Consider the following 22,323-nt stretch of genomic DNA (forward strand, 5'->3'; position numbering starts at 1 on the left):
CTTTGTAGTTGACAATGTTTTGGTTTGAAATCATCTTGTTATGCAAAACTATGTTTGAATTTTGAAATTTGAATTTTTCAAACTATCTCGGATGGAAAAACCACCAAAATAAAAGTTGTAGATCTTGAAATGTAATGAAACTTTGTAATTGACAACCTTTTGATTTGAAATCATCTTATCATTAAAAAATTCGTATGAAGTTTTTAAATTTAAAATTCAAATTTTGTAAACGGTCTCGGATGTAGAAACTATTAAAATAAAACTTGTAGATCTCAAAAAGTTATGCAACTTTATAGTTGGTCACATTTTCAAATGAACTCATTTAGTGCCTTAAATAATCAAATTACTCTCGGTTTGTTATAGTACATGGGAAATGAAAACGTAATATAGACATAATTGGTGTAGTACCTAGTGGTATAGGAGGGATGCACGAGAGGGAGGTTGCGAGTTCGAATCTCACTATTCATAAAACATATAACTTTGATTCAAAATAATAGTGAAAAATGATAGGGCAATAGGTAAGGTAATAGGGTAGGGTTGTGGAGAGTTGTTCCTATAATTTAAAAAATGTTTTGCTGTTTTTTTTTATTTTTCGATTTTTAATTTGCCGAGTGTTTTTCTTTATCGAGTGCTTTTCGACACTCGGCAAAGTGTCCGAAAAAAAGTACTCGACAAAGAACCCTTTGCCGAGTGTAAAATAGCCTTTGCCGAGTGTCTTAGACACTCGGCAAAGAACGCGATTCCGGTAGTGATATATGGCCAACCTTCAACTACGACAATTCCATCAATGCATGGCTCTTATTCTAATGCCGCAATACCGGGTTTTAATATGCACATGACTTCTTCTATGATGGATGCTCGTGGATCGTGGTATACAAGGAGGATACACCAGTCTCTTATTCGGAGTTGATAAAGATGTTGCATCAGCTATTAGGCAATTATATTTTGATGGAGTGCTAGATAAAAATATATGATTGTACTCTTTAGTTTTTATTTTGTATAAGGACTCAAACATTCCAGATTTTAGATGACAAGCAAATTTCATGTTTATTCTATTTTTATATTTGTAACATTGCTGTTTTTCTCCGGTCATAACTCTTCTTTGTTATTTCATCGAACACTTAGTGGCCTGAGTTGTTGCACATGAGTGCTGATAGAAACAACAAAGTGGATTCATACCTAGGACAGGACTTCTCGTTCTAGCGGTCTTACAAATCCTATCTGACAGCTACACGAACTCAGCAGTCTGTGGTAACATCCCAGCAGCAGAGCGCCGATCCGTGATCCTTTTGTCTTCGCATTCCGAGCCAAGGGCAAGACGGCGTTGTGCGTTGTCCTGCTGTTTCGCACGGAATTTTTTCCCCACTCGTGGACCTATTTTCACTTATGACAGTTTGCATGTCGAGATTGCTGGAATTATGTTCGCGCATGGCAGTTTGCATGCGAGATTGAGACTTTCGCGGATGACTCGAGGGACTCGGGAGCTCCACTCCAGCCCCTCGCCCCACTCTCTTTAATGGCGTTTATCATAATCACCAGTGCTAGGGGCCAGTAAAAATCATCATTTTTATAGGCGGGTAACTGAAGACCGCTAGTGAAAATCGATTTTCACTGGCGGTCGGCGTAATAAAGTCGCGGCATTTTTCACGCAAAATTCGCGCGCTACGCAGTTGTTAGTAATCGAACCTTCGACCTCACCCTCGCGCGTACCCTCCACTACCACTCCGTCTATGACATGCTTTGTGTCTATTTTGTAGTTGTTTTGTCCACATATTACAACCATTTGAGTGTAAATTGCTTATTTGAGACTCTAAGCGAATTCAAATAAAAAAGTTGTCTACTATAAAGTTAAATAACTTTTGAAGTTCTACAACTTTTATTTTGACATTTTTTTCATCCGAGTTAGTTTGCAAAATTTGAATTTTAAATTTGACATACTTAGATTCAATTTTTGAGAACCGAAATAAGTTTAAATAAAAAAGTTGTCAACTACAAAGTTTCATAACTTTTAGAGATCTACAACTTTTATTTTGGTGGTTTTGTCGTACGAGGTCGTTTGAAAAACTCGAAAAATTAAGGATAAAAATGATTTCTAGTGGCGGTTCCTTAAGAAAATCGCCACTAGAAATCGATTTCTACAGCCGGTTTCTTAAGAAAACCGCCACTAGAAATCATGGATTTTTAATGACGGTTTTCTTAAGGAACCGTCTCTAAAAATACGATTTCTAGTGGCGGTTTTCTTAAGAAACCGCCACTAAAAATAGCACAGTCGGTGGATAACCGGATCCGTCTGTAAAAATATATTGTCCCATAGACGTTGAGCTTTTTTCTACTAGTGCTAGTGCTAGGACGGAGGCCGTCGCCTCCCGACCACCACTGCCGTCAGCATGCAGGAGTAGCGAGTGGGTCAGCGGCCTAGCCACGGCGCACCCATTCACCGGAGGTCGTCTTCTCGCTCTCGCTCTCTGCCCCCTCTTCACAGAGACTGAAAAGGGTGGAGTTGTGGAGAGAAGGACTAAGGTGCGGTCGCAACGACGATGGCGAGGAGCAGCGGCGGCGGGCTGAAGAAGGGGCCGTGGACGAAGGCGGAGGACAAGCTGCTGAGGGACCACGTGGAGCGGAACGGCGAGGGCAACTGGAACGCCGTGCGCCGGGAGACGGAGCTGCAGCGCTGCGGCAAGAGCTGCCGCCTCCGGTGGACCAACCACCTCCGCCCCAGCCTCCGCAAGGGCCCCTTCTCCACCGAGGAGGAGCGCACGATCCTCGTCCTCCACGGCCTCATCGGCAAGAAGTGGGCGACCATCGCCTCGCATGTGAGTCCGCCGGAGTCCCAACTCCCCAAGTCCCGGCATTTGGTTCTAGTTATCTTATCTTCTTGTAGAGTTCCATTCCGATCGAGCACGCCGTGCGTGAACAGGTCATCGTGTTTCTTTGACTTCGATCGCATGCAGCTCCCTGGGAGGACGGACAACGAGATCAAGAACTACTGGAACACGCGCGTGAAGCGCCGGCAGCGCGCGCGCTTGCCGCTCTACCAGCCGGACGTCGAGCAGGAGATCGCGCGGCTACGCGAGGAGAACGTCAACCCGCTCGCCGACGATGATGGCCGCGCCAACACCAATGCCGGCCTCCCGCCGCCGCCGGACCTCCCGCGCCTCTACGACTCCGGCTACCAGTTAGTGCTGCCGCCCACGACGTCGCACTCGTCGCTGATCAACCAGGACTGCCCGCTCCAGGACCAGATGCAGGTGTTCCACGTCCACCACATCGGCAGCCAGCAGCCGGCGTTCCACCAGGACGTCAGTGCGGCGGCGTTCAGCAACACCGTCTCCTCCGGCCTGCCGCCGCTGCCGACCGTCAGAACGCAGGCGGATCTCCCTCCGACGAACCAATTCAAGACCTGCAGCGGCGGCACTAGTGGGCTGCTGGAGCCGATGCTGATGATCGGCGACGAACAACTGCTGATGCGGCCCGACCCGAGCATGGTCAAGGTCCCTTCCATGCCCGCGCTCTCCTATCGCCAGCTGGCCGTGTCCGGTCTGCTGCCCGCTTACGGCGCCGGGAGCGACGGCGACTTCACCCCGCACTGCCCTCTGGGAGAGGACATCCACCATGGCGCGACATGGGACTTCACCTTCGGTCAGTTTTCGCTCAGATTTCTGTTCCCGCTCCTAGAAACTATAGATAGCACGCCGATCGTACGGTATTTCGGGTGTAGACTAGGACGGACAGCGCCAATGCGAACGCGGTGATCGTATTCTCGTCTCACAGTATATGTTGTTGCATGCATTAGGAAACCAAACCGATGCGTTTACAGAAGAGTTCGTGAAGCCGGCGAAGAGGAGGAGGACGAGCGAGGTGGGGATCGTCAACATGTTCCCTGTTGCCCCACCGGAGGATAGGCTCGGCACCTACTACGGTGTGTCGGCGGCACCATCGTCGTCGCCCGTCACCGACGACAGGTTCACCGTCGCCTCGCCGTGGAGTTGGTTCGGCACCTGTGGTGGGTCGACGACACCGTCGACGGGGCCGTCGTCGGTCGTCGCCGACGACGAGTTCACCGTCGCCCCGCCAGGGGATTGCTTCGGCACATGCGGTGGGTCAACGGTACCGTTGACGGGGCCATCGTCGGCCGTCGTCGACGACGAGTTCGACTACCTGGATATCGAGCAGTTCATGTGGGCTGTACCACCGTCCATTGATGACGAGCACGACTCGGATGCATAATGCGGGCAGAACGGAAGTCGGGAACTGCTTAGGGTTGCATGTTTTCTTTGCTTTCGCGAGAACAGTTTTTTTCCCTTTTTTATTGTGATGAGACTATTCTTGAGTTCTCTTTCAAACATGTTGATAATTAGGGCACCCGATGCTCATCTTTTGTTAACCTTTCCGTTTTGCTCGCTTCTTTTGCTCGCTTCAACGATCCTTGCCTGCTTCGTGTCACTCGATGCTCATCTTTTGTTAACCTCTCTGTCTTGCTCGCTTCAACGACTTTGTGCGACTGCCTGCTATCTCAAGAACCTTTGAGGTCGTGCTGCATTTCTTCTCTATTGAATGACTCACGCATGGGTTAATGACCTGCCGTTTTCTGATGGCATTCCTATCAATGTCCAGGTCAAGGCTGGAACTCCAACATATTTTACAGTACGTTTCGGATATGTGTGCATGGATAGACATCATCAGTCATCGACTGCCAACGGCCATCCCCGCACGACGTGGTCTTCAGCTTATGAAGCAGCGGTAGTTATCCTCATCCCTGAGAAGCATAGCGATTGGATCTGATATGGTTTTGTCGTGCGTCAAACAGACGCAAACACGCTCCCCCCCTCCACAACCCTCCTCCTACGCATATGCACATGCAAACCTGTGTATGTTTAAAGTGTGTCTATATATGGTTTAAATGATAAAAAATCAGGTAAAATTATATACAGGTCTGATTTGAATCTTAGTTGTTGGCTCTAAACCCACATTTACAGCTATCCAGCTAGTACAACACGTATATTTATAAGTATATAGATAAAGATTTTTATAGAAAATAGGGAAAAATAAACTGTGGGCTTGGTCGTGCCGTGCTCGGGACGATCAAAACAGTGTCGAACTATGAGCCGCTCAACAGGTCTGGTCCATTTGGACATGTATATCTTTATACCACTGATGCGCCCACGGAGACAGGCAACGACACAAGCAAGACATTGGCATGTGTAGGTAGAACTACCAGGTATGAGCGTGACGGAGATGTCATGTCAACGATTGAGGTACATGAGTTTTCGATTTGGTAAATTTGGTATTAGTCAGATACATGGGGAGACCCTTTTTAGAACTACTTTTTAAAACTATCGGGTATGAGCGTAGGCACCTGTCGTGGCGTCCCCATCCATCATGCCCCTAAGGCCTAAAGTCGCGAGGACATGAGGATGACCCTGCTGCCACCATCCACAAACTGCTCGAAACTTTCTGCTGCTTATGATAAAGATTTGAAACGTGTTTGAACAACTATAACATTTACACAAGGTCTATTTTAATGATACATAGATACCGTAGCAATGCATGGGTACTTAACTAGTATATATATATATATATATATATATATATATATATATATATATATATATATATATATATATATATATATATATATATATTGGCGGTAATGAATGCAAATGTGTGTGCGGTTGTTACCCCAATTCTCTTCTTGTACACAGTAAACTATATAACCGACTAGGGGCTTGTTTGGAAGTACAATGTTTTTAAAAAAACAGTTTATATCCCTAGTTTATAAAAACTGGTTTATGAAAAAAAAAGTTAGGTGAGAGTGTTTGGAACTCAGTTTCTAAAAAACAATTTCTAGTTTTTTATACACAATTACTCATATACCCTTCCTCTAATTTAAAAAGTGGTGATAATAGATGTAAATTCAATGAAACCAACAAGGGCATGTTGTAATTAAATAAACAAAATCTGGTTGTAGCCGAGGCATAAACTAGTATGTTTGGAACAACTCTAGTTTCTATAAACCAGTTTCTTAAAAATAGGTGCTTCCAAACATGCCATAAGAACACATCCAATAGTTATGTAAATTTAGGACCTTAAATTATAGATGTAGGAAGTTGCTAAAACACTTTAAAGAGTAAAACATTGTTTGTGCTCTAACATTTCTCTATTTATTGGTTGCTAAATTTTAAAGTTGTATGTAAAACAAGTGGGTATGTTTTCTATTTTTAATTGAACCGGTGAGAAATTAATATCAACAACCTTACAACGTCTTGGAAGAAGGTCAAAGTTATCGATGTAAGATCAGACAGTCATGGCGACGACATGAATGCAACAAAGGAGGTGCTCATGTTTTTGTGCATTGGAAATAGGTTGGGCTTAGGGGTGGTAATGAATCACGATCTAAATGTTTCTTCACAATAAGCTAGGGCCCTTAAATAATTTAAGTTCAAAAAATGAATAGAAATAGAGTCGATTCTAATTCGATTCGATTCTTAAATTTTATAGTGTAAAATCTAGAACCCATTACCACCCTTACTTAGACTCTTTTGTGGTGATGGAATTGTGTATTCATCTCTCTCCTCATAAATATTGTGCCATGTCATCGCTTTCAATGATGTGGCACCTTATTTATTGTCAATGAAACTGCTATGAAATCAGCATTGAGAAACTACATCCTTCTAAAAGATACTCCTCTACATACATAATATCTCCAACCATTAACCCTATCAAAAACCCTTGTACACTGCGGCCCAGTTATTTAACATTTTATCAGTTTTTGAAGTTTTTAAAAATCATATACTATTTATATTGTCGTAATAAATATTATTACCAAGTTACACAACTAAAAATGATTAATATCACAAAAATAAAGTAATTAAAGAATGAAGGGAGATTAGAATTCATCCTATATATAAGGGAGTTGTCTCAGGGATTAACTTCTCGATCGAGAACCAGCGAAATCCGTTAGATTTTCTCATTCTTGCTATGGACCGAGAAATGAAAATCGATACGGTTTATGATGTATTTTGGTTTCAACTTTAAAAATATAAAAGTCAAACTTTGGTCAACAAAATTAGTTTTTGGAAACCACAAAACGATGATGTAATCCTTGAAATGTCTCTCCGCCATGTGGGGTGAGGTATAGGGAAATTGTTGGAGTCTCATCCCCCAAAGTACACTGAATATGGGGTGGGGGAGATTTGAGGGAGCCCTTGGAGGTGGCCTAATACTGGCTGCAATGCCTCATCCTAGCTACCCCTACGCTAAATTAAGTGGCTATATGATGTTGTTGTATGGTGCAACGAAGGCCCCTACGGTGCCCTTCACTATTGTGTTCTTCTCTCTCCCCAATTCTAGTGTGCCGCTAAAATGCATGGACACATACGACCGGTCAGCACTTTTGCCTGTTCGTGTCATACTTTTGTAAAAAAAATATTTCATGTTGTGAGTGGGTTTTAAAGGGACGAGGTAGGAGAAACCGTTGCAGGTGGAAGCGACATAAGGAGAGAGATAATGCTAATGTGGCGCTATAGTGAGATATAGATGACGAAATTTAGGGGGGGGCATTGTACATAGTCTCAAGATGGATGGAGGGTAATGGACACCCACCAATCGCCAGGGCTACAACCTTAGAGACGCTATTGCTCGGTACACATTGCAGTAATGTTTGTACTGTACCGGTCGCTCTCCTTTTTTAGATAATGGAAAATGTTCCAATTTTTTGCCTTTTCATAGAAAAGGCATCCACAATTATTACAAACATAAAATTTAATGAAAAAGATTATTCTTAGCAAGATAGAAGAAACATAAAAGGCCATCCACATGAATAAAAAAGTCCATTGCTGATGATTCCAGCTGCTCATCCATGCACTACCACCGTCTCTAGAATCATAGCTAGTGTGTCCCCCTAAACTCCATGTGTGATTCACCTTGATCTACACAGATTCCCTTAACAAGAAGTTAAGAAACACATGTGCCTGCAAAAGTTGCTCCGATGTCTTGAACTCTGCCTTCAAAACTATAGTGTGAAAATCATCTCCAAGATCCTCACAAATCGTCTCAAGTATCTAATAGGTTCGCTCATTCACCTTGACCGGACTGGTTTCCTCAAGGGGAGATCTATATCCAAAAACTTCATTTATGCCTTTGAGCTGATCCAATGTTGCCACAAATGTAAAAAAACCCCACCCTGGTCCTCAAGCTTGACTTTGCCAAAGCCCTCGATACCGTTGATTAGGGTGCCTTGCTTGAGATTCTGGAAGCTCACAAGTTCAGTTGTAAGTAGAGGAACTGGGTCAGAATGTTACTTGACTCTTCTATAACCTCTGTCCTTGTTAATTGCAATTCTAGCTCCTGGTTTCCTTGTAAATAAGGTCTGTGCCAAGGCGACCCTATGTCCCCCTACCTTTTTCTCTTGGTGGCTGACGTGCTATAGTTGATTATCAGGCAGGATAGACACATCAGACATCCTTTGTCTAACGACCAACCTTACACGGTCCTCCAGTACACCGACAGCACCCTCATACTCCTTAGAGGGTCACCTTGGTGTCGGGTATCATAATTAGGGGTACCCAGATTTTGCCCCTAAACACGCTTAACACCTAAAAAATCATAAGGCACATTCTCCAAGGTCAAGAAAGGATAAGCCACGATTTGCCCAAGACCTCGTCCGATGATCGCTCGAAACACCGCCTTGCTCGAGCCTGTCCTCGGGCAAAAGCAGCGCTCAGAGAAATCCTCATCTCGCCCAAGCCCCTTTCTCCACGGAATAGTGGTTTCCGCCTCGCCCGATCCCATCTCGGACAGGAGGACAACCCCAAGCCCGACCTCAGTCAAAGGTCACGGGAACCGCAGAGACATGAGCATTTAATGTGAATACCTACCCCACGTGACTCCGCAGTCAAACAGAGAGCGATGGGATCGTGGTCCCATCCACTTTCACCAACTATGATGACGCATGCCCAGGAATAACGACCACTGCTCCTCCATGCCGACTACTGTGATTCGAACAACTCTGGATGGGACGTGCACACGTCTAAGCATGGTCTCACCCTTTAGAGGGAACTTGTAACACCCTGATTTTGGGGGCATAAAATTTCTTTCTAATTATCACCCAAAATCATGTGTTACTCTTCCTTTTCTCACTCTAGGCTTTCTCTCTCTCTAGATCCTATCTCCCTTTTTCTTTTTGATTAGAAATAGCTTAAACTAGTGGAGGTTAATTATTTATTTTTGTCAAAACCTTATGGGTCATGACATGTTGCATCATGCTGAGCTTAAAATATTCTTTGAAGTGTTGCACAAGTTCGAATTGATTTGAATTTGAAACCTAGTTTGAATTTGGATTTGAAAACCCTATAGAAAATAAATAGAAAAGGAATTAGAAAATCCAGAGAAAAAGAAAAGGAGAAAGCAGCCCAGCCGGCCCAGTTAAGTCCAGCCAGGCCGCGCGCCCGCGCGCCTGCCGCCCCTGACAGCCGGACCCCGCCTGTCAGCGGCAGTTCCCGCTCGCGCGCGCCCTCTCTCTCTCTCTCGCTCTCTGCCCGGTGGGACGAACCTGTCGGCGCCAGTTTCCTTCACCCATTAGCTCTCTCTCTCTCTGTCTCGCGGGCCTGGTTCGCCAGTTGTCGAGCCGTTGCCCCACGCGTCCTCTTTTCTCTCTCTGAGTCGTGGGCCTGCCTTGTCAGTTCCGCCTTCCCCGCGCTCGCCGTGGACCGGCGCGTGCGCACTCGCGCACGTCACCGGATTTCTCGGCCACGATGCCCGCCCACGTGCCTAGCTCCCTTTTTAGAGCCCCGCCAGTGCCCCGCACTTGCCCCTCGCCTCATTTCACACACCCTCGCCCTCTTTCGCACTCTCTTTCGCTGCCAGACGCCGCCGGAGACCCGCGCCCGTGTTCCTGACCATCCAGCTCGCCGGAGACCGCGCCAAGCCTTCCCGAGCTCTTCCTCGAGGTGAGACACTCGTCCTCGTGCCCAATTTCCCTTATTGCACCCTGTGTTCGTCCAATTTCGCCTTTGCTGGTGCTCGACCGTGGCGGTCCGCCGTGCTCGCGCGGTGGTCGGTCGAATTAGCCCGGTCTAGTTCACCGGAGTAGTTCCCTGTGTCACCCCTGTCTCTGCTGAAGCCAGCCAAGGCCTTAGCGCGCCTTAAGTCCCCTCCCCGTGGCCGGAATCACTCACCGGAGTTACTCCGACCCGCCCGAGGCCTTCTCACTGTCGTTCTCCCCTCTCTGCCCATGGATTCATGGCCCTTTCCCCGCCATCAAGTTCGTTGTGGCACCCTCTTCCCCTCTGCCCATCTCCGGCGACCCAGGAGCCACCGTAGCCCGCACCTGCCTCAACTCTGGCGACCTCACCGCCGTGGAGAGGAGCAGCGCCGCCCGCAGCCGTCGGTTTCCCCGATCTGATTTCCCTCGTCCGATCTTGATCGAATGGCTCGGACCCCCCCCCCCCCCCGTCCGATCTTGATCGAACGACTCGGACCCCCTCGGACCCCTGTAGCTGTCTGCTTCCCCCTGGCGCTGGACCCGCTCGGTCAGCGCGCTCTTCCCCTCTGTCGCTAACACCCCCTGGCCCGCTTGTCAGTGCTTGCCCGCCTGCGTGCGCGCCCTCGACCGCAGATATAATCCTGGTCGTCGGTTTCTGATCTAGCGGTTAGATTCGCCCGATACCCCTTCGCGTGGCTGTTTTGCTTAAGAGACCCTCGGTTTTCTGGAAACCAACCCGCTGTCCCTGGTTTTCGCGTGCAGAACCCTATAACCTTTCTGATTTAGCTCTGGACTTTTAAATATTCACCGAAGTGAATTCCCAAACTTGTTTATTTCATAACTTTGCATATGAACTCCAAATTTAGTGATTCAAATTGCAGAATGTTCATAGAATTATTCTCTGTTTAAATAAAATAGTTTCACTTACTGTCTGCACACTCTAATTTTTAGTATTGAATATGAACTAATGTAGATGTAGTTTTGTTTATTTAATAAAATAAATAAAAGGAGAACCTTAGAGATTTAAACTTGTTTAAGTTTGTGAGATTAATAATATGTATTACATGAGTTCATCTCTGTTCTAAATTTTAGGCCACCATAAAATAAATTGATTTATGATTATGTACTTGTAAATAACACTTAGGGAAATAATAATCTACTTCCAAATGATGTTGATTCATATTATAGTTCATGTCCCATTTTGAATTCATTTGTCCCTTATGTAGTTTTGTGTCTTTTTAAGATGTGTTCCAATGTTTGTACATGTTTGGTGTGATGTTCATTTGTACTCTCCAAATGTATTGAATGCATGCTAGCTTTATTTAGACAACGAGCAGTCCGAGATTCTTGAGTGTGTTGTTGGAGACCCTCCTGAGCAACAACCTGGTGAAGGCAAGTGTCATCTGACCCATTATGTCCTACATACTTTATGATTCACTGTCCCGCATTACTTTATGAAACCTAAGGATTGACTAGTCTGTATTCACTTATCCTTGTTTACCTTTTTGGGTTATCATGGTTAGCATGTTGCTATTCCTTAACTTAATCAATGAACATGATGTGAACATTTATGATACGACACTATTATCCTGATTATGTGGATGATTCTGTGATACCTTAGGGGACTCAGGCCTTTTTTCCCTGAGTACCTCTTCGTAAGGACCTGTTCGTGGAGTGACCACCCGGGATAACATTACAACCATGAGGGTAGAATGGGACACCCTTAGCTGATTAATTAGATGAACATGGGGGTGTAGTTGGCTTTGCCGAAGGGCCGTCAATGGGGGCCGGGGCGTAGTGCTCGCTCTGCCAAGGTTGGGCTGCAGAGGTTCTTTCGATTTGGTTTTGTTAGTCACCCACCTTGGGGAGGTGTACTGCGTTTGTACGACTGACGAAACCTAATGAGCAACTATGCACCAGGGGAGTCTTTGTAAAGGCTACGTAGTGTATCCCTGGCCATTCACCTTGGTAGTGAAGATCGGGTCTGTACAACCCAGGCTGGAAAGGGATCACGACTTGTGGGTAAAGTGTACGACCTCTGCAGAGTGTTAAAAATTGGTATATCAGCCGAGCTCACGATTAAGAGCAGCCTTGGGATCCTCTTTGATTAGAAGAACTTTGGATACTTTTATGATGATGGTTAATAATGATATTGTAAAATCTGATCTCTGGTATTTCCTCGTTTGAGGAGGTACTTCTGAGTAATAACTGGGTTATTACTAAAACTTGGCTCTACTAATAATAATAAATACTTGACCAACTAAAAGCAATTGCTTAACCTCAACTCCATATACAGCTAGTCCACTTTAGCCAAACGGGACATTTGCTGAGTACGTTGATGTGTACTCACCCTTGCTTTACACACCAACCCCACCCCAGGTTGTCCCTAGTGTACCCAATGCTCAGGAGGTGATGCTGACAACATGGATGACTTCAAGGAGTTCCAGGAATATGGCGAGTTCTAGTTCTTTCTTAGTGGCAAACCCCCAGTTAGCTGCATGTGTAGGCTTAGTATCTACGTTTCGTATTTCCGCACTTTGATAATTATGTTGAACAATGGTTATGTAATAGACTCTGTGGATGTCTTGGACATCTTGATGTAATAAAGTACCTTTCCGCTATTTATTTTGAGCATTGTGTGATGATGTCCAATTATGTAATCGCTGTGTACGTGAGTTTCTGATCCTGGCACGTACATGGTTCGTATTCGGTTTGCCTTCCAAAACCAGGTGTGACAGAACTCTGTATCGCCCGAAGTCGGCCACAGCCTCGAAGAAAAATCCACCTCGCTCGAGCTCGGCTTCGGCCAACTGCCCCAACAACAACTCCCCGCGAATCCCACAGGGGGGCACTTCGACAACTGTGCTACCTCCTCCCAATACGACTGTATGCCCCAAGGCAGGTTCGACCAAGGCCTCGGAAGTAACCTCTGTCTCGCCCGAGCCTGGCCTCGGCCTATATAACATTGACCAAAGGACTTCACCAACTTCTTCGTGAAGGCTACCGGCAATAGGATGGTACAGAACCCACGTCAAGTCTACTTTGCGCCATACGAGATGGATTGCCATGCACTTTCAACCATACTTATCACTGTGTCAACAACTAGGACATGGACAACGCCACCATCAAACAGGCTCGGGTATGCATCCGATCCCCAGACCCTGGCCTCGGCTCAGTACTCGATCAAAGAAGCAAATACATGGACTAGACATCCTCCTCTTGGTTCAAGTCAATAGCAAGTACGAAGGCCATACCGATGACCATACCGGCTACAGGGGCTCGGCCTCATCTCCTCTCCGATACACAACAAATTGTGGCGCTCCTGAAAGCCCTCCTTTAGGCTATAAAAGGAGGAGCTTAGGGCTTCATTCGGGGAGGACAACACTTCACGGTTTTTCACCTCCATGACTGATATTGGCACTTGCCTCAATCACCACCAGGGACTTGGGAACTTCTCCCTTTGCTGACCGGCTTGTATCCCCTACTACAAGCACTTAGGTGCAAGTAATATAAGTCTCATGCCCCTCTGCTGGAAGTAGGGCCTTCTCTTGCTTGAACCAGGATAAAGGCTTGTGTCTCCTAGCATCACCCATCTGGGTCTAGGCACGCAGTACTAATTCACTAGTCGGTAGGATCCTTAGGTCAAAACACCGACACTTGGCGATGCAGTCTGCCTCAAAATAGCCCTCGACTTGTTCAACTCTATAACAGGGCTTAAGATCAACTTCAACGAAAGTGTCGTCGTTCCCATGCACATGAATGAGGACCACACTCAGCAATACACTACCCTCCTTGGGTGTAGGAAAGAAAGCTTCTCCTAGACCTACCTCACCTTCCCCTTCTCCCCACCAAACTGCGCCTCCATATATTTTCCTCCACCATTGCAAAAACTGATAAATACTTAGCTTGGTGGCAAATATCCCTTCTTAACCCATGGCCCGTCTGGTCCTCATCAATTCTGTCTTGGATAACCACCTAAATTATATCATGAGCGCTGTCCAACTCCCGAAAGGCGCCATCAAGGCCATTGACCATTGTCGTCGTGTTTTCCTTTGGGCGGGCCAGAAGTTTTCCCATGGCTCCAAATGCCTTGATCCATGGGAATTTGTGCTAGGGTGCAAGGCCGACAGTGGTCTTGGGGAGAGAGACCTCGAGTTGTTCAATACCCGCCTCCACCTTAAGTTTATCCATAGTGTCCACACCTTGTCATGCTCGTCTTGCGGGTCTGGGTTCACTGACATGCTTGCCTCGCAAACTTGTCCGAGGATCTACCCTATGCCCACTGGTCACCCTTTGCACCTAGAGATGCCAATGGGGACTCGATCCCCAATTCCCCATGTGGAATTCCTCCATTAAGGGACGGGTATGGGGTTAATTTGATCCCCACGGGGATCTAAACGGTACAAAATCATTACCCGTCGGGTCTAGCGGGTTTGATTATGTGAAAGGAAAATGATCTCAACATTTCTTATAATCGATTTTGGTGTTTGACGTCCATCACAAACTATATGAACTAACTACTTTGCCTAGTTGCTATTTCCCTCAGGTGCATAAAGTTCAACATAAACATACAATGAAAATGAGTTGGGGAATTCTACAAAGGTTTGGAGCATACAAGTTTTGGTGCAGCCAGTGGCGCACCAGACACTGTTCGGTGTGCACCGGACACTGTCCGGTGCCCAGGCCGAAGCACCTCGCAAACTAGCCGCTCTTGGGCTTTCTTAGAGCCACTCCACTAAAATTCATCGGACTGTCCGATGCGCCAACGGAACAACGGTCAACTTCGCCAACGGTCGACTGTAATACAGTCTGACCGTCACAAGTCAGAGTCAGTCTGCAAAGTCAGATCGCACTGGACTGTCCGGTGTGCCACCGAACTGTCCGGTGCCATAAGAGGACAAAGGACTTCAACGGTCAACAGCTCCAAACCCCAACGGTCGGCTGACGTGGCACACAGCGGATAGTGAATAGTGTTGTCTGGTGCACCACCGGACTATCCGGTGTGCCCATCGACAGTAAAGTCAACCAACAGGTAGGAAGTGATAAGAGGCTATAAATACCCACAACACCTCCATTCAGGTCATCCAAGCTTTCCAACCTTCACATTCAATACTAGAGCAAAGGCATACACTCCAAGACACAATCAAAGGATCAAATCCTCTCCAAGCTCCAAAATCAAATCAAGTGCTTAGAGACTTGAGAGAGGGTGTTTTGTGTTTCTTTTGTTGCTCTTGTTGCTTGGATTGCTTTCTTCTTCTCACTCTAATCTTCTCAAAGTGCTTTGTAAAGTTAGCAAGAGACACCTAATTGTGTGGTGATCCTTGCGGGGTCTTAGTGACCCGTGTGATTAAGAAGAAGCTCTCGACTGGTCTAAGTGACCGATTGATAGAGGGAAAGGGTTGGAATAGACCCGGCCTTTGTGGCCTCCTCAATGGGGACTAGGTTCTTTGGAACCGAACCTCGGGAAACAAATCGCCGTGTTCATTTGTGTTGACCTTCACTCGATTTGTTTCTCCCCTCTCCACTCTCTCTAAAGTTCTCTTGCTCACATCGTTTTGAGTTGCTCCCGAAAGTTATCTGCATTGATTGAGCAACTCATAGCAAGAGAAACTATCTTCCGCACTCCGAATTATTTCTAACACTAACCCCGGGTAAAGTGTGTGTTTGAAGTTTGTAATTTTCAGGTTTCGCCTATTCACCCCCCCTCTAGACGACTTTCAATTGGTATCGGAGCCCGGTGTTTCATTAGAGTTTAACAACTCGAAGTGATGCCGGGAGAACACGCCAAGAGGGAGATGGTCACCGGCAAAAAGCTCGAAGCTTCGGGAAAGAAGATCGATGAAAGGACTTTGTCGAAGGAGGCCGACGATAAGCACTAGGAGGAATCCGCCAGCTCCATCAAGTCACATAGGAAGGGTGACAAGAAGAAAACGAAAATGAAGAAGGTGGTCTACTATGAGACCGGCTCTTCATCACCTTCCACCTCCGGTGCCGAGTCTACATCTTCGAAGCGCTAAGAGCGTAAGAAGTATAGTAAGATGCCTCTTCGCTATCCTCGCATTCCTAAACGCGCTCCTCTACTTTCTGTACCCCTAGGCAAACCACCATATTTTGATGGTGAAGATTATTGTATGTGGAGTGATAAAAGGAGGCATCATCTAACCTCACTCCATGAAAGCATATGGGATATTGTTGAGTTTAGAGCGCAGGCACCACAGGTGGGTGACGAGGATTACGACTCCCATGAGGCTGCCCAAATAAGACACTTCAACTCCCAAGCCACCTCCATACTCCTTGCCTCCTTGCGTCGAGATGAGTACAACAAGGTGCAAGGGTTGAAAAGTACCAAAGAAATTTGGGACGCCCTCAAGACGGCGCATGAAGGGGATAAGGTGACCAAAATCACCAAGCGCAAAACGATCGAGGGAGAACTCGATTGATTCGTCCTTAATAAAGGAGAGGAGCCACAAGCAATGTACAACCGACTCAAGATAATGGTCAACCAAGTCCGCAACCTCGGGAGAACCAAGTGGGATGACCATGAAATGGTCAAGATTATTCTAAGATCTCTTGTTTTTCATACCACTCAAGTTTAATTAATTCGTGGAGATCCTAGATATAAACAGATGTCTCCGAGGAGGTCGTTAGCAAGTTTGTGAGCTTTGAACTTATGATCAAAGACTCCAAACACATTGTCAACTTGGAGCAAGGTGCCACCTCCATACCCGAGTTGCAACCCGTTGCATTCAAAGCAACAGAAGAGAAGAAGGAAGAGTCTACACCAAGTAGACACCCAATCGACGCCTCCAAGCTCGACAACGAGGAGATGGCTCTTATCATCAAGAGCTTTCGACAAATCCTCAAGCAAAGGAAGGGGAAGGATTACAAACCCCGCTCCAAGAGGGTTTGCTACAGGTGTGGTATGTCCGGTCACTTTATTGCAAAATTTCCATATACAAGTGATAGTGATAGGGACGATGACAAGAAAGGGAAGAAGAAGATGGAAAAAAAGATATTACAACAAGAAGAAGGGTGGTGAGGCGCACATGGGGCGGGAATGAGACTCCGATGAGAGCTCCATCAACTCCTCCTCCGACGAGGACACCGCCAACATCACCATCAACAAAGGTCTTCTCTTCCCAAACGTCAGCCACAAATGCCTCATGGCTAAGGAGAGCAAAAAGAAGAAGTTACATTTTAGAGATACCGCCAAATACACCACTTCCGATGATGAGGGTAGCTCTAGTGATGATAATGATGATTTAACTTATCTTTTTGCAAACCTTACCAAGGATCAAAAGAAGAAAATAAATGAATTGGTAGAAACCATTAATGAGAAGGATGATATCTTGGAATGCCAAGAGGACTTGTTCGTTAAGAAAAATAAGAAGTTTGTTAAGCTAAAAGATGTTTATGCTCTTGAAGTAGAAAAATGTGAAAACTTGTCTAAAGAGCTTAATATTTGAAATGATTTAATTTCTTGTCTTAGAACTGAAAATGCTAGTTTAATTGCTAAGATTGAAGAATTGAATGCTTGCAATGTTTTTACATCTACTGTTGAGCATGTCATTATTTGCACTAGATGTAGATATGTTAATATTGATGCTATGAATGATCACCTTGCTATGATTAAAGAAAAAAATGATCACTTAGCCAAACTAAATGCTAAAATTACTGAGCATGAGTTAGAAAATGAAATTTTTAAATTTGCTCGTAGCATGCTCTATAATGGGAGATGCCCTGGCATTAAGGATGGCATTGGCTTTCAACAAGAGAGCCAAAGCAACATCAAGCTTAATGCCCCCAAGAATAGACTTTCTAATTTTGTTAAGGGCAAGGCTCCCATGGTTCAGGATAGGGAAGGTTACATTTTATATCCTGAGAACTATCCTGAGCACAAAATTAGGAGAACTCATGCTAGAAAATCTCATATTGTTTCTCATCATGTTTATATGTATAGTAATGAGGCTTCTAGCTCTAGGCATACAACTCATATCAAAATGCCTAAAAATAAGATTGCTAATGCATCAAATGAACATAGCATTTCATTCAAAACTTTTGATGCATCATTTGTGTTTATTAACAAATCAGGAAAGGTGGTTGCCAAATATGTTGGCGGCAAACACAAGAGTCCCAAGACTTGTGTTTGGGTACCCAAGGTGCTTGTTTCTAATGTGAAAGGACCCCAAGACCGTTTGGGTACCTAAGTACAAGGCCTAAATTTGTTTTGTAGGTTCATACATCCGGTGGGACAAGTTGGATAATCGATAGCGGGTGCACAAACCACATGACTGGGGAGAAAATGATGTTCTCCTCATATGAGAAAAATGAGGATCATAAAAGAGCAATCACATTCGGGGATGGAAATCAAGGTTTGGTCAAAGGATTGGGTAAAGTTGCTATATCTCCTGGTCATTCCATTTCTAATGTTTTTCTTGTAGATTCTTTAGATTACAACTTGTTTTATGTTTCTCAATTATGCAAAATGGGTTACAACTGTCTTTTTACTGATGTTGGTGTTACCATCTTTAGAAGAAATAATGATTCAATAGCTTTTAAGGGAGTGTTAGATGGTCAGCTATATTTTATTGATTTCAATGATAACAACGCTGAACTAGACACTTGCTTAATTGCTAAGACTAATATGGGCTGGCTCTGGCATCGCTGACTTGCCCATGTTGGGATGAAGAATCTTTACAAACTTCTAAAGGGAGAACACATTTTAGGACTAAAAAATGTTCATTTTGAGAAAGACAGGATTTGTAGCGCATGTCAAGCAAGGAAGCAAGTTGGAGCTCATCATCCACACAAGAACCAATGTTTCTTATTTTAGAGTTTTTGGTAGCAAATGCTTTATTCTTATTAAGAGAGGTAGAAATTCTAAATTTGCTCCTAAAGCAGTAGAAGGCTTTTTACTTGGTTATGACTCGAACATAAGGGCATATAGAGTCTTCAACAAGTCCACTGGATTAGTTGAAGTTTCTTGTGACATTGTGTTTGATGAGACTAATGGTTCTCAAGTAGAGCAAGTTGATCTTGATGAATTAGATGATGAAGAAGCTCCATGCGTCGCGCTAAGGAACATGTCCGTTGGGGATGTATGTCCAAAAGAATCCGAAGAGCCTTCACAAGCACAAGATCAACCATCATCTTCCATACAAGCATCTCCACCAACTCAAGATGAAGAAATGGCTCAAGAAAAAGAGGATGAAGACCAAGACGATGAGCCACCTCAAGAGGAGGACATTGATCAAGGAAGAGATGAAGATGACCAAGACAAGGAAGATGATCAAGAGATTCAGGATCAAAGACCACCACACCCAAGAGTGCACCAAGCAATTCAAAGAGATCACCCCGTCAACTCCATACTTGGTGACATTCACAAGGGGTAACCATTAGATCTCGAGTTGCTCATTTCAGTGAACATTACTCTTTTGTGTCTTCCATTGAGCCATACAGGATATAGGACATACTAAGGGATCTGGATTGGGTGGTGGCAATACAAGAGGAGCTCAACAACTTCACGAGAAATGTCACACCCGGGTTTTAGGGGTCCAAAACTCGGGCGCGAAATAAACACCAGGTGTGCTGGGACCAAGTCTCACACATATGATGAATAGTGGTACATAAACGAATGTCACATATTTACTATATAATAGATGTTCTGTATAAAATAAATAAATAATTACATCATAAGGAGACAACGATCCAGCAACCAAAAGTTGACTGGGAGACGACGGCCTAGACCACTCAGGAACTCATCATAGCATCCTCCATGCGCCTCATCCTACGGTACCTGTTCTTGACCTGTGAGGGGGGTGTGAGATAGCAAGAGTGAGCTCACATACGTTCATCGCTCAACAAGTTGTGGGAAATAATGTGCATGAACTCGCCAAAGGTGGGAGCTCATGTGAAGTGTAAGGCTTAACAAAGAGGATGGTTAGAGCTGAGCATTGCTTTTAAAGTTGGTCAAAATTTTATTAGCAATTACTAAGTATAAGTAAATACCAACCCAATTAAGTAGTAGAACAAAAGTGATAACAACACCCTCAATGCAATGCATATGACAAATTGAATTTAGTTCCATAAATTAATCATGTGAGGGTCCGAGCTGCTCATGACCGTGAGCACGGCTGATATACCAGTTTTACACTCTGCAGAGGCTACACATCTTTACCCAAAAGTCATGTTACCCATATGCCAAGAGAAGGCCACTCCCATACACATGTACCGAGGAGGTGAGGAAGGGTAACACTACGAGGCCTTTACAAAGTTCCACTAGCTTCAGAAAACCCGCTACAGTTTCTAGGAAGCTCCAATGCAGGGACCCCTCACCTGACCGCCATCGCAGCAAGATCAACCCAAGGGCCTCCCTACACTGACCACTCCCCTACTGCCTTGCCCCTTTCGGGTAAGGTAGTCCTCCACTAGGTTTCCTAATTAGTCAGCCAAGGGCGTCCCATACCACCCTTGTGGTAGCACTGTTTTCCCGGGTGGTCGCTCCATGTTCCAATTAACATAATGATCTTAACATGAACAATAAATAACAATTGATAATAAAATTATAATCATGAATAATGTGTATCTCTATACCCAAAACCACATAAATAAATAGCAGGTACTACCCAAAAATTCAGTGGTAAACAAGGCATAAAGATAGTCAAACTAGGGTAACCTATTGGGTCCCATCAAAATTAACCTATGCGGATCATTATGATTAATCAGAACATGACTGGTTAAAAGAAGTGATTAAGGGCACAACTTGCCTGGGACTTAGGGATGGCAACGGGCACATTTTACCCGCGTGCCCACGGGTAAAAACCTTATAGGGTGTGGGCTTGGGTGTGAGTTTGTACCCGTGGGTACGGGTACGGTTTTGATTCTCAACCCGACGAGTTTTTTTATCGTGGGTATGAAAATGTTGTACCCGTGCCCGCAAACCCGCATACCCGCGTGTGTGCCACTCCGAAAGCTTTGAGCGAGCAGAGCCAATCAAATGATATAAAAGAAGACTACAGGCGCCAGTGAACTTTTGGCTAAGATCGGTACATGTTTTTATCAGTTTAATAAATGTTTATTATTATGTGCTATCAGTTTAATAAATATTTATTATATGACTGTGCCCGCGCGCGGGTGCCATAAACCCGCGGGTAGCGGGTGCGGGTACGGGTTTAACATTAATCTCGCGGGTACGGGTTTGTAATCTCTATACCCGCGGGTTTTAAACCCGTTGCCATCCCTACAAGGACTTGAGATTCCAGGTACCAACTTGCTCTTCAGGTGACTCGTAACCCCGCGCTAGTCGTAGCAATACAAACAAACAGGATATAGGCAAATTTATCATCACACAAAACATAATATCAACTTCATAATAATAATCTACGCATTGCTACGAGATCGTGGGTTCGAGAATCGCTAAATTTGGAGCTATGGTTATAAAATTATGATTTTCCGAAGTCATAGGTGATTAAATATTAAAACTATATTTTATTTAATATAAGTTATGTGGGAAAAGACATAACTAACTCAACTTTTAATCTAAGTTACAATATAATCCTATTTAAGAAGCTTATCCATACTAAAATCATATATTAACTCAGATTAAACATGTTAATCCAAATTAATTATTCATTTTTGAAGACATGTTAGGTGGTAAAACAAGTTTACTAAAGTGTAGGTAATATTATTACGAGACTAACGTAATTTGAACGAGTCAAATCGAAGTTAAATTGGGGAAGTTATGGACTAAACAAGTTTTTATGGCCTCTTTTATAGCAAAATATAAGTCCAGGGGTGTATTTGTAATTTGCAGGGACACGAGTGTAAAGGTCTTCCCATGGCGAAGGACGGCAGGTTTTATTATGCAAAAGCCGAGGGGCTTTTTGTGAAGAGTACGCGGCGAAGGGGTATCCACAACCTACGCCACAGGATCATAACCTGATGGCCCAGATCAAATCATCATCCCACCGAATCGGTATGAAATCCTGGTCATCGGATCATGATCCAAGGGCCCGGATCGAAAGAATCAAAGGTAAAAGCACTGACCTAATCTAGTCCATCCGATGTTAGATCGACGGCTCACGCTGGATCATCTCCCACAGCTGGTTGTTCACGGTGGCGCAGGTGCCCATGCGTCGGCGCCTTGCCGGAGAATTTCCCAACCGAGGCCATCGTGGACTGAAGACCTCCCACGTCGGCGACGAACTTGTGCAACAGGAATGCGACCGATCAGGATGCCGGGCGCGTCATCCCGGCGCCGGTGAGGAACAGGAGCGCGGACTGCGCGCCTGGGTGCCCCACCACTGCCGTGGCCCCAATCTGCGCAGCAGCCGTGGCAAACA

The 22,323-nt window shown here is 45.0% G+C and overlaps 1 protein-coding gene across 1 annotated transcript; it reads left to right on the plus strand.

The window, feature by feature from the left end:
* The first annotated feature begins 2,537 nt into the window (after positions 1 to 2,537).
* On the plus strand, positions 2,538 to 4,227 carry LOC103629636 (myb-like DNA-binding protein myb-1). The gene is made up of 3 exons (XM_008650718.2): positions 2,538 to 2,813; positions 2,952 to 3,639; positions 3,794 to 4,227. Exons 1-3 carry the CDS (start codon positions 2,538 to 2,540, stop codon positions 4,225 to 4,227), a joined length of 1,398 nt encoding a protein of 465 aa, XP_008648940.1.
* Positions 4,228 to 22,323: the final 18,096 nt, after the last annotated feature.

This window comes from Zea mays, chromosome 6 (assembly GCF_902167145.1).
Source record: "Zea mays cultivar B73 chromosome 6, Zm-B73-REFERENCE-NAM-5.0, whole genome shotgun sequence".
Taxonomy (NCBI): Eukaryota; Viridiplantae; Streptophyta; class Magnoliopsida; order Poales; family Poaceae; genus Zea; species Zea mays.

Coding starts and splice junctions, on each gene's coding strand:
- LOC103629636 (XM_008650718.2), top strand. CDS start 2,538: ATGGCGAGGAGCAGCGGCGGCGGGCTGAAGAAGGGGCCGTGGACGAAG. Junction 2,814..2,951: donor GGGCGACCATCGCCTCGCAT/GTGAGTCCGCCG, acceptor GATCGCATGCAG/CTCCCTGGGAGGACGGACAA. Junction 3,640..3,793: donor GACATGGGACTTCACCTTCG/GTCAGTTTTCGC, acceptor TGCATGCATTAG/GAAACCAAACCGATGCGTTT.